This window comes from Nilaparvata lugens, chromosome 11 (assembly GCF_014356525.2).
Source record: "Nilaparvata lugens isolate BPH chromosome 11, ASM1435652v1, whole genome shotgun sequence".
Classification (NCBI taxonomy): domain Eukaryota; kingdom Metazoa; phylum Arthropoda; class Insecta; order Hemiptera; family Delphacidae; genus Nilaparvata; species Nilaparvata lugens.
In genome coordinates, this window is record NC_052514.1 from 23,977,497 (window position 1) to 23,990,129 (window position 12,633).

The 12,633-nt window shown below is 32.1% G+C and overlaps 1 protein-coding gene across 3 annotated transcripts in view; it reads right to left on the bottom strand.

Moving 5' to 3' along the window:
- The window catches only part of LOC111053650 (REST corepressor 1), a 44,061-nt gene that overhangs the window by 11,877 nt on the left and 19,551 nt on the right, over positions 1-12,633 (bottom strand). For all 3 annotated transcript variants that reach the window (XM_039437920.1, XM_039437918.1, XM_039437919.1), the window contains exons 2-5: positions 12,470-12,532; positions 11,477-11,551; positions 8,819-9,033; positions 7,494-7,694 (exon numbers count right to left, since the gene is read on the bottom strand). In XM_039437920.1, coding sequence (XP_039293854.1) covers positions 7,494-7,694; positions 8,819-9,033; positions 11,477-11,551; positions 12,470-12,532 — 554 coding nt within the window. The remainder of the gene's footprint in view (positions 1-7,493; positions 7,695-8,818; positions 9,034-11,476; positions 11,552-12,469; positions 12,533-12,633) is intronic.

The following is a 12,633-nucleotide window of genomic DNA, read 5'->3' on the forward strand; positions in this document are numbered from 1 at the left end:
GAGCGTCTTCTTCACTGAATTGCCACGAATCAGTATCAGTGTCAGTTTGCGGTGCAATGAAAATATTGTTCCCATTAGTTTTGATGGGTTCATTTACTCGATCGGGCAGGGTAGGAAAAGACCTACTAAAACTTGCAATATTTTTACTGTGTTTAAGTGATACTAATATATGGGAATCTAGTTCCCTTCCAAATTACCTTCCAAATGTTTATTAATAAGGTACAACCTCATTTACAATAGATGTGGATAAAGGAATAACAATATTCACCACAAATAAAATTTATCTAATACTCATTGAAATATAATTGTTTTCAATAAATAAGATTCAACTATATTTAGAACATAAATGAATAATTCTTGAATGTACAGATGAATCCATCACGAACTACTAGACTAAAATGTCAACTTGTAGACTAAATTGAGAAAAATTTATTAATAAAAGTAGGCCTAAGTCAGTGAGCAAATATTTCACCTCTATTAATTGTGTCGTTAAGTCGTCATTTTAGCAATAAAAACTCAATTTTATGATTATTGGATGTTTATTTAGTAATTAGGCTACATACTCATAACCTTTTCGATAAATGCAATATCATACTTATTTTCTTCACCAACATATTGCCAATTTCAAACGAAAATCAAATCAAGGTCAAGTTGGAGATAAGATTGCATTAAGGCTGTTCGGTACACTTTTTTATTATTTAAATTAGATACTCTTTTTCAATATAATTGTTAAGATCATTATAAGAGTGAGAAAAGTGGCAACTGAAATTTTTAAGTAGTCTAATAAGCGAGTTGTTGAAGTGCTAACTTTCCAGATTCCGTTTTCTTTCCAGATCATAAACGGTTTCGACTATATTATTAGAACTTCTCTTAAAAATTCAAAAAATGTATCTTTCCAAACTAAAACATTTTATTCCCTCATATCGTTCATAAATAAAAAAGTAACATTTTTTGTAAATTCGATAGCTTGTTTATTTTGGCATTAATAGCGAAAAAAACACATATTAGAACAAAGCCAATGATATACTGAATGTATTAAAAAAAAACTCCAATGGAAAATTCGAAACCGTTTATGATCTGGATAGAAAACTGAGTTTAGCACTTCAACAACCCATAACTCGCTTATTAGACCACTTAAAAATTTCAGTTGCCACTTTTTCCAACTCTTATAATGATCTTAATAATTATATTGGAAAAGATTATCCAATTGAAATAAAAATAAAAATGTGTACCGTACAGCCTTAAAGGCCACTTCATCTAGGAATAATTTGATAGATTTCTCATTTCATCCTATAGTGAGATTCACTTCATACTGTCAACACTCCCTATAGAAAAAACATCAATGCTGACTGTTTGAAGTGACTCTCGTTGTAGCTGAGTTGTGAGGCTTCCACGTCACGATTCCATCAAGCTTCAGTTAGGACTATATTACTTGAATCAACATTATATTATACACATTAATTAATTTATTACAAAATTCTGGACCTGAACTTAGCAATGTTCTCGCATCAGAACAATTTTCGAGGATCTTGTTTTTGAATCTCTACTAGCTTACAAGTCATACACCACTATGAAGGTACGATATTTCTCAATAACAAATTATTATACAGCAGTAAGGTTCGATTATCCGCCTAATCTCTGCTTGATAATTCACGACTAATTTAATAATAATATAAAACCACATGTGAGAACAAAAATATCAATTAATATTTGATCTTCGATCATTAGTAAAATTCAGTATGGTTGACCAATGATAAACAGAACTAAAATCTTGATCAACTAAATATATTTTAGTTGTATAGTTACTTAGTTGTTTAAACAAAGTAGTTGATAGTTTAAATAACTAATAGAAACGATTGTACTGTTCTCATAAAAATGATCTTTCCGAATGTACAACACTCAAACCACACTCACACATACACATCTAGAACTTGATTTTTACCTAGTTTTGTTACATAAGGTCAGTAATGGATATTATTCGAGTATATTATATTGGGGATTTAGTACGGGAAGGATTAGGCCAGTGGCATTTAATACGGAAAATGAAAACGAGACTAGTGAAAAATTATAATTATATTTATTGATACAATAGAAATAAGTTACTAGTTACAATTTACATACAATTGACCTAATGAATATTGACCTAATTATAACTATTTATTTTAAATAGTGAAACAGATGAAGTTTGCACATCTTTCAAAGCTGATTTTAGGGGATTTAAGCTTAGTTTAAGCTCAAGTTGCGGAACTTATGTATGTCAGACGCTGTCGCTGTGCTTCGGACGTGGAACCAAATACTTCTTTCCCTACACACATAAATTAACCAGCGTTAATATAATAGTAGGAGAAACGCAATAGAAGCGGAACAGAGAAGAAAGAGACAGCGACAGATAGAACAAAACAAATGAAAGACCATTTGAATTATTGTCATCTTTGAAAAGGTAAAAATTTGGGTTCAAAACTAGATGATTTCCAGAATGTAAAACAAAAATTGAATCAGGCTTAACTACTGGAACGGGCACTGTGAATCAGTGAAATTATTGTTATAAACTTATGAAATGGGCACCAATGAGGAGTTTCTATAATATTCCTATTTATATTAGGAGTTTCTATAAATCTTGAGGAATTGAGGCTTGAGAAAAAGTCAGAATGACTTTCCAGAAACGTCAAGTTTACTTCAAAAAAATCAGATTGACTCTAGAAAGTGAAAATCTGACTTTTAAATAAGTTCTACAATCATGTTAACTAGATTGATAGACAGTTTGAGTAGGGTTAGAGCTTTTCTAATCGATAATTTTAGAAATATGGGTGCTATCTGCACGCACGATTTCCTTTCAATAGCTACACTCATCTATCATGCTAAATACTGTATAATTGTATGACAGTTGCAGTAAAAAGACATTTCACCATCAATCAAATAGGAATCCATGAAATAATTGGAATGGATATGAATTGCAAAGGACAATCAACTAATAAAATACTAATATTATTATAGTACTTCAATTTGACGCCACCATTTTCAAAAGTCAATGAATTTTTAGGAAAAACGAATTTATTTTTGAATAGATCGATTTTAAGAAGCTTCATTGTAGAGTTTTTATCTAGTCGGTCAATAGGGGATGTGCAGTTCAAACTAACAATTCGACAACCCAAAACAAATCGACAATTTGAAATAAATTCAGAAGTTTAAACAATAAAGGATAAACTTAGAATAAATTTAATCTTACAATCACGCTCTGCTTGATTTTCTGTAGCTGACGGCTTGATAAAGAAAATTTTAAGGGGAAATGTATATTTTATTTAATAGGCCATTTATCTAAACTTTTGTACATATTTGATTGAATTATACTGGGGTCTCAACAGCACCAATGACTTTAATACAATGTGATTCAATAGAAGAAATAATTAGCTACTAAAACGTTCACAAATAAAAAGGAACAGCTACTCACAATCACAGACAATTCACAAAAAAACACTAAATACGAAACAACCATTACTCATACTCATTTACATACATAACTACAAAGGTTACAATTTGAAACTGAAGGAGTCAACTAAAATTATGTAAAATGTTGATGATTTGAAAAGGATTAATGGAAAAATAAATAAGGGAAGGTAGTGTCATTGGCTGGTTTCAATAAAGTTTTTAAGTAAAGAATTAATTTCAATTTTCAGCAATTAAAAAATATTTACTAATATAACATACAAGTGCAGCATTCCCTAGATTATCATTGTATTAAATGAATATTCCCCAAATTATGAATTTAATGAAGAAAAAGAGCATTCTGAATATTTATTAGTTGTATGACAGAGGAAGCATAGTAGAGATTTGATATAAGTAAATTTTTGCCTGTTCAAGGATGACAATATAAATGCTAGACAAAATAACTTTGCAAGCATTAACTTATCAGTAGATTAAACACTTTTGAAAATATTTCTAACAAAAACAAAAATATACAAATATTGAAGATATGATGATCTTATGTTACAGCACCACAATATAAATTTAAGTTCTAAATGATTAACGATATTTTTTAAATGAATCTATTAATGATTAACGATATTCAATGTTATTTGAAAAGTTATTAATGATATTTATATTTTTTATTAAAAAAAAACAAGATAAAATTAATATAATAACTATGAAGTGAAAGCTAAATACAGTAGATGTTTGCTGATAAACTGAGATTCTAGTTTAAATTCCTTCAATTATATCCTGGTCGTCTTAAAGCTAAAGTGATAAATTCATCGAAGTTATGTGTATTAGATTATTGGTTTTTAGATTACTGTATTACAGTATTTAGATTACTGGAAAATAGGAGCGACGTGCATCCATCTTTCCCAAATTTACTGGCAGCGTAAGATCGGTTAAAATCACTTGAAACAAATAATGATTGGTAGTACTGAAGCAGGACATTTTTTTATGAAAATACTGCAATAGATCAAACAAGACATTTCTTAAAATCAGTTTTCAATTATAGAGTGTTTTGTTTAGAAGATCCCAGACATTCTTTCAGATGAAATTATTTATTTTTCAATTTCCTTTTCGTTCATTTTTCGATTTAGTTTTCCTAAATTCAGTCTGTACTTACGCTCATGTTCCATACTAACAAAAGCAGAACTTTAGTACATTATGATAATACCTAATTAATTCCTAACTGGATTTTATGATATTCATAGTTTCTTTTAGTTTTGTCACCCAGTTGGAGTATTTAGTTTAATCTTAGTTGAAATAGAAATCCAAAACAAAAAAATCTTATGTGATGCTGAATTGGTAATGTATTGAATAGATATGTTCCTAGGAATTAAGAATCATGAAATTAAGCCAGCACCATAAACCAAACTAAGATAAAAATTTAACTATCAGCCGGTTCCACAAAAGCCAATCAACTTTTAATATTTAGTATTAAAATGTTCTTTAAATAGAATTCCCGTTAAACAGTAACAATTAATGAGAGTATTGAGAGTGATTCATTATCGAGAAAATAAAACAATGATTGTGATAATTTTCAAATCACAATAGAATCTTTCTAACAATGGTTCTGAATTTATAATAACTCAAATAATTGAGTGTCATTTTCGCAAACGGAATAACTCATAAGAAACGTTATTAGGGTAACCGAAGTTGAAAAAATATTTCATTGGCTTTGGTGCGCGTACTGTCATGTCACTTCTTAGTACCCAATAATAATGTTATTACTAGTTATGTCTAGTGTTAGTACCCATTAAATTAATCAAACAGTAGCTACAAGAATAGTAAGTACAAGAATAATTTTAAAAATATGTTGATCAAATTTGTTATTACCTATTACCATTGAGAAAAGATAGCATAAGCTATGATATTTTCTCATTATGCTTTTACATAATCAAATGCTCCATGAAACGCTCAATTGACACCTTAATCTACCTTTTTATAGTGACATACACTATACTCAGAATAAAATGAGTTGATTGAATGATTGATTTATCTATTTACACGCATGTTCTTAATCTATAAAAGGAATTACTTTACTCTACAATATATCAGATATTATGCAACTTGTGTTAAGGAGGCAAGTTTTTGGTTTTACCTGTTTGCCTCCACATATTTTTAGTATGAAAATAAATATCGAAGTTGCCAGATTATGTGAAATTGAGATGCGATTTTTCCATGCAAGCCCTTATGACACAATGCATCCAATGTGACAACGCTGCATCAGCTTATGACAGCATTTTTTGTCACAATGAATATAGTCACAAGGCACATGGGTTTACATGAGAGAGCAGCAATTTCGCACAGGCTGGCAACTCCAATATTTGTAAGATATCAACTTATTTTATTCAGACTATAAAGTGTAGCAATATTTAACCCTCCGTTACAAGCGACTTGACTGGGATATCTGCAATGAGCCACCCCTAGCTTCATGTAGAGCACTATTCTGTAAATTAGTGTTATTGATTCTGCCTTCACTTTTCGTGTTGTTTATATGTTAAAAAACACCATAGTAGTTTTAGGGTAAATAGTGATATCCTTAGTTAGACCACAAGAGGCAGCCTTAATGTTAGAATTAAGAGCAACCAATATACAAGCTCTCAGAAAAATTGGAGATACTTGTCCGTAAGGCTATTGAATGAACTTGTGTTCGAACGATGAACGTTCCACAATAATTCAAGACTCACTTGAGGGATTTACTACTGGAAAGGTGTCTATGGGAGATTTTTTTATAGAATTTCAAAGTTTACTGTGATATGTCGTTAATGGTGTTAGGCGTCTTAGGGTTTGCTATTATGTATTGCATTATTTTTATTGTTGAGTAATTAGTTGTTTTTTGTTTAGGCTATTGTAAATGACGTTGTTTGTAACATTAAAATTTGAGACAGAGAGAGGACATAAGGCATTTCTAGGGGTTTGTCCAGTTCTAGTGGGGGTACGGAAAATGTATCTGGCAAAAACATACTAACAGATTTGGAGATGAGAGAGTGGTTGAATAGAAAAGATTGGTGTATGTTGGCGCTGTATGTGGAAAGGGCAGGCCAGCTTCTATTAGGAAAGAGTTAATAAGGCAGTTCAATTATTAAATTTAGTTGTGGAGCAAGTAATATTATTCATCCATCTGTATTTATTTTTTGGTTTTAGAGTGAGTTATGATTTTTTCTGACAAGGTTAATAGATTTATTTTCATTTTGTTTATTCATTTAATTTCATGTATGTAAATTTTTGCATTACTCATGAATTCGTAGAAGATATAAGTGAAATGTGTATAATGTAAAGATTATATGATACCGATTCCTGGCAGACAACCTTGCGGGTTATGTCAAAACATTTTTCTTGTGTTACATTTCTCATATTACGATCATTTTCTTTTGGTTACATATATAATTTGTTGAGTTTTAAGACATGATTGTGGTGTATGATTTTATTGTTTTTTTTAATTAAATACAGCCATCTTCTATTCTATTGTAACTTTATTATGTTTCTTGACAATGAAATATCGATTGAACAGAGATTTTGGGTAGCCCATGGTTCTAGTGTTTAATGTAAGATTCACTTTCACTTTTTAATGAGCATTCCCTATAAATAAAATCAATACAGTACGTCCCTTTCAAATAATGCCAACTGTTTGAAGTAAATCTCACTAAAGTGCTATTCTTGTTTATAAATTTGCCTACTCGATGTAATAAATGAATCCTCAAGCAATAAATTCAAAGTGGGTAGATACAATGTGTAGATTGAATAAAAACTAGAATCTAGTGACTGGCAACTAGTCATTGGTTCTAGGTATACGAATAAGATTATACAAGTGACTCAAATCCTAAGATTTGTTTGAAAATTACTTAGAATTAGAAATTGTTAGCTTTCATTCAATCGACCTGATAATGTTGGAAAAGAGGCGCATTTAACGGAGGGTTAAAACCCAGATAATTTCGAACAAAATATAAAATCAAAACAAAATGCAACTCAGACACCCAAATAATCTTTCAGTTAAGAGAGCAATTTTGAAAAGTTGCACTAACCTTTTCGTCGGAGTCAGAGTCTGTGTTGGAGCCCATCTCAGAGTTGGCATCGGAGGCGGCACCCCCCTCCTCACCCCCCACCCCCTGGCCACCCCTTCCTGCCAGCTTCCTCGCCTGGCGGTCCATCAGGCTGGTTCTGCTGCGTGTCTTCTTCCACGAGTAGTAGTACTTCACCAGTGTGGCTATCGATTTGTCTGGCAACTGGCAACAAATCAGTACATACGTTATCAATCTATGAATAAGGGTGATAGAAACGAATAATTCCTTTTCAACTATTTTGACTAGTCTAATTTTTTAATAATAGTTATTACTAGAGACCCCCTGGGTTGAAGAACTCGCTTATGAACTGTTGTATTGATCTCTGAGATCTGCAACTTGTAATTATACAGAGTTGGTGAGAATTATTATGGAAACAGCTATATATCTTTTACAAATATGATATTACAGTAGTAGGTTCCAGGGGGGGAGACATGGGGATGAGGGAAAACCGTCAACACCACCGATACCAACTGACCGCTTCCTATTCCTACCTTCCAATGACAACCAGATGAAGATAGCAGTGTTGAAAATGGATTTTATAAAATCCGAAAGCTCTCCACACGTGAGTACTAGTTTTTAATAACTATTATTCAAAAATTATACTAGTCAAAATAGTTCAAAACGAATTATGATTTTGCAGTTCGTCATGGATAGTGAAATAGATGAGAAATACATTGTTCAGACAGCATATATGGATGGATATAAAATTGCCTTTTTCCATTATTGAAACTACTGGGGGTGAAATAACATGAGAAAAAAATTAATGAGATTAAATTGAAAATGGGCTACTCTATAAGAAAGTGTGGGAGATCAGATTACAAGAAATTTCCATCCAAATTTACAAGAGGATTTCCATCCTGGCATACATAGCCCTGAACTACTTAACCTAACAGATTGACCACAGCACTGGAAATAGTCTCTAATGATAGACTTGAAGTCTATCAAGGCTCAAGGCTTTCTTTAGCAACTACGCAGCTACTCTAATCTTCACTGTATATGCTACCATATAATTGGCTAGAGGATAAGCCGTCAATTTATTCATTTACCACAAGTAACTCCTTATAATCCACGATCAAAGACAACTCTAGAATTATTGAGAGAGATTGAAAATAAAATTATTATTTCTAATATCTTATATTGGAGAGTTACAAAAGATTTTGATTGCATTGAGCATAATCAATGAGATTTATACACCAAAAAGAAAAAAAACAAGTTAAACCCATGATATTTTTATGCAAATTTGTATTTTTTGACAATAAATGATGTTTGATTTTGATTCGACTGACCATCTGTCGTATCCTGTGAAAGCTCTTGCCATGGAACTGAAAGGCTTGCTCGAATAGCACCTTGTCCTCGACCGTCCACTCGTCGGGGAACGGGGTGAAGTTGGCCAGATCCAAGATGGCGCGCTCCAGGTCATGTTTGTGCCAGAACAGCATGCCCAGCGCTTGTTCTCCATTGTAGCCGTACTTCTCTTTGGCCAGCGATATGTATTCGTCCACTAAAACATAACACATTCATACTGAATGGAACTTCTCGAAATCATTATAACCCTCATAGACTCATATCATAGAGAGAAGATAACATAAGAAGATTTCCCATGCTATAGCTTTTGTTAACTCAAGTCGTTTACTGTCGACTATTGTCTATTATTACTATTTTGGGCGGGTGAGAGTGTAAGAACGACAGAGTATGAGAGATTACCAGCGTCACATAGCCTCTCGAAAAATAACTATTAGAACTGTCGGCTTGACTTGACAGTGAAATTTGGAGCATCGTATACGCCCTTTACCATGGAATATCTTCTTATGCTATATTTTCTCTATGCTTATATTTACATTAGCTGCTCATAGACAGGGAGAGTGGAGACGGCAAGTACTTTTTACTACATCATATTTACTACATCAATAGAAACTACATCACATTTACTACATCACTACAGTACTTTTTACTACATCTGTCTGAAATAATGAAAAAGGACGTAATGATAAGCACTTTTGACTAATGACGCCACTACTTTTCTGTCTCTAAGTTTGAGAGGCTTCATTAAAAAATCGGGGGAATATTGTGAGATCCATTTTAAAAAGACAGCATTAGTTGAATGGGAAGCATTGGTATTGGTTGTATAGAATGTTGACAGTTCAAAGCGAATCTTACTAATAGAATACAGTAGCTACCTCTTTAATCTCAATCAACAAGATTTGTTAAATAATTACCAATCTAGTAAAATTTTTGAGATTACTAGACCGATATTGGATAGGATAAGAAGGACTTGATATTAACACAACCACTGATTTAATCAAACATTGCAAGATACTAGTGTTGGCTAATACACCAAAATCATTCTCTAGTCAACTGAAAGCTTCAACATTGATTAGCAAAATAATTTGATAGTGTGGTTTAAGTCATAATATGAATAAGATTAAGATTGGCCAATCCATCCACACTATATATATTTTGCTGGTCGATGTTTACTAGAGATAGATTATGGTATAACAACCGAGAGTAGTTTCTAATGTGTTGTTTTTTGGAATCATAATTATAAAGAAATAGTTATACTGCATATAAATAAACTAGCCGACAGGCTCGCTTCGCTCGCCACATCCGTCTAGCCAGGAGCTCCGCCCCCTGGAACCCCGAACGGATCATCAAAAATGAGATCAGCGGGCTCGCTTCGCTCGCCTGCAATTTTCATTTTAGCATGCTTCATTCCATCAGAAAGTCAAAGTACTGAGAAAACACAGAAAAGCTGAGAAAACGCTGATTTTGGGCGTATCTTTGATAAAATATTAAAGTCACCTCATCACAAAATTTTTAGACCCTACCTAAACCTCTGTACCAAATTTGAACATTTTCTGTCTATTACTTGATGAAAAAACGCAAAGAACCCGCTGATTTTGAGCGTATCTTTGGCGTTATTTCAAATTTCTTCTAACACAACATTATTACACCCCAGCTGAGCTTCTGTAGTAAATTTGAACAATTTCTGTTCATTTGTTCTCGAAAAATCTGAGAAAAAGCAAAAAACGCTAATTTTGGGCGTATCTTTGACGTAATTGAAAATTCCTTCTAAAACAACATTATTACACCCTAGCTGAGCTTCTGTACTAAATTTGAACAATTTCTGTTCATTTGTTCTCGATAAATCTGAGAAAAAGCAAAAAAACTGTGGAAAACGCTAATTATGGGCGTATCTTTGACGTTATTGCAAATTCCTTCTAACACAACATTATTACCCCCTAGCTGAGCTTCTGTACTTAATTTGAACATTTTCTGTTCATTTGTTCTCAATAAAGCTGAGAAAACGCTAAAAAACGCAGATTTTGGGCGTATCTTTGGAAATTTTTCCAAATCCGTTCTTAGTGCGCCTCTAAAGGGCCAACTGAACATACCTACCAAATTTGAACGTTTTTGGTCCGGTAGATTTTTAGTTCTGCGAGTGAGTGAGTCAGTCAGTCAGTGTGTGCCATTTCGCTTTTATATAGATTCATTCACAAACAAACAAATACATTTCACTGTGAACTAGGACCCGGTTTCTAGGGCACTTATTAAATCTGATTAACCATTGAATCTATAAGTTTAATGGTACATTGGATTTACCAAGTGTTCTAGAAACTGGACCTAGTTGTTGTAATTATTCTCAATCTATAAAAGTAGAGTGTAATGAGCATTACAATGTTAACTCTTCAACATTAGTCTAATTATATTAATTATTGTACCTTGGCAAATGTAATTTGGTTAAATTACAGCAGGTTAGGTACAATAATTAATATAATTATTGGACTGTTATAGAGTTAAGAGGGATGCAGACTCTGGACTGTTTGAACGTGACTGATGTCAAGTCATTTGAAAGCCACAATAGTTCTGTATTCCAACTGAGACTATAATGGTTTATTATGGTTAAAGCTAAAAATGAAGGCAAAATTTTTATTGTGAGCACTTACATTTTGTGTCTGAGATGTCTGAGGTGGGTGACCAGACGAGTAGAGCTCTGTCTGGACATTGTTCTAGTCTGCGATCTGTTGGAAATAAGAAATTGAAAAATGCACACCAAATAAAAATAATGTTACAGTTACAAATAAAAGATTCTCTAAAATATGATGAAATACTGTAATACATTGAAAATTAGGTTCGGTACCGTATAGATTTACAAATCTGAGCGACGATTATGCAAAGATGGGGAAGCTTAGGCTACATTCGAAAAAGCCATTCTAACAGAATATTCAACTGGTTCAATTCATTTTTAAAAAACCAAAGATGCTATTACAGCTTCATGAATCAGTAGCTCGAAAATGAAGTTCATTAGAGATGGAAAATACACTTTGAGAAGCGTACACTACTCGAAATCATCAGTCTCTCATTGAATATTAAACTACAACAGGCTGTTTTATTAAAGCAAACTACTTAATTACTATTTCTTGATTAAATTAATATTCAAATAGAATAACCACTCCAAAATGTCATCTTAAAACTAAGCTTTCCTGTAAACTTTCTCCCACTCCAGGAGCTTGTTTCATAGAACTTCAGAAGTGCAATAAAAGAAAAAGATTGCAATACTATACAGACACTATACAAAAATGTAATCTATTAATAAATTATCATATATCTTGCCATAAATCCATGTTCAGTAAAGAAAAGCATTTTCACTGTGAGGGAGATTTATAAATTTTAATTTGGACTCTTGGATTCCAGTTTCCAGAGTTAACGTGACAGAATGTTAATGTTTTTATTAAATTATTTATTTAAAAACATAGTTTCAAAAACGAAAATTGATAGAAATTCAAGATGTAAATAATAATTTATACTAAAATGAAATACTGTAGTACATCCAAGTTACACAGTGTCAATTAATATCTGAGGTATATGGCAAAAATTATGTAAAAACTAGTTTATTTTGAAGAATTTTATTGAAAAGAAAGTTGTAACTTGTAACTGACCTGGAACTGGGATTAATTCAGGACATACAGCTTGAAAGTCTCGACCGACTCTTATTTTCTCGCCTGAAAAAGAATGCAAATGAATACTTATAATTTAATGTTATTAAATATTAATAATATTAATATTTAAAAGGTTGTTTTTTTGCCTCATCCTCTGTCTGATC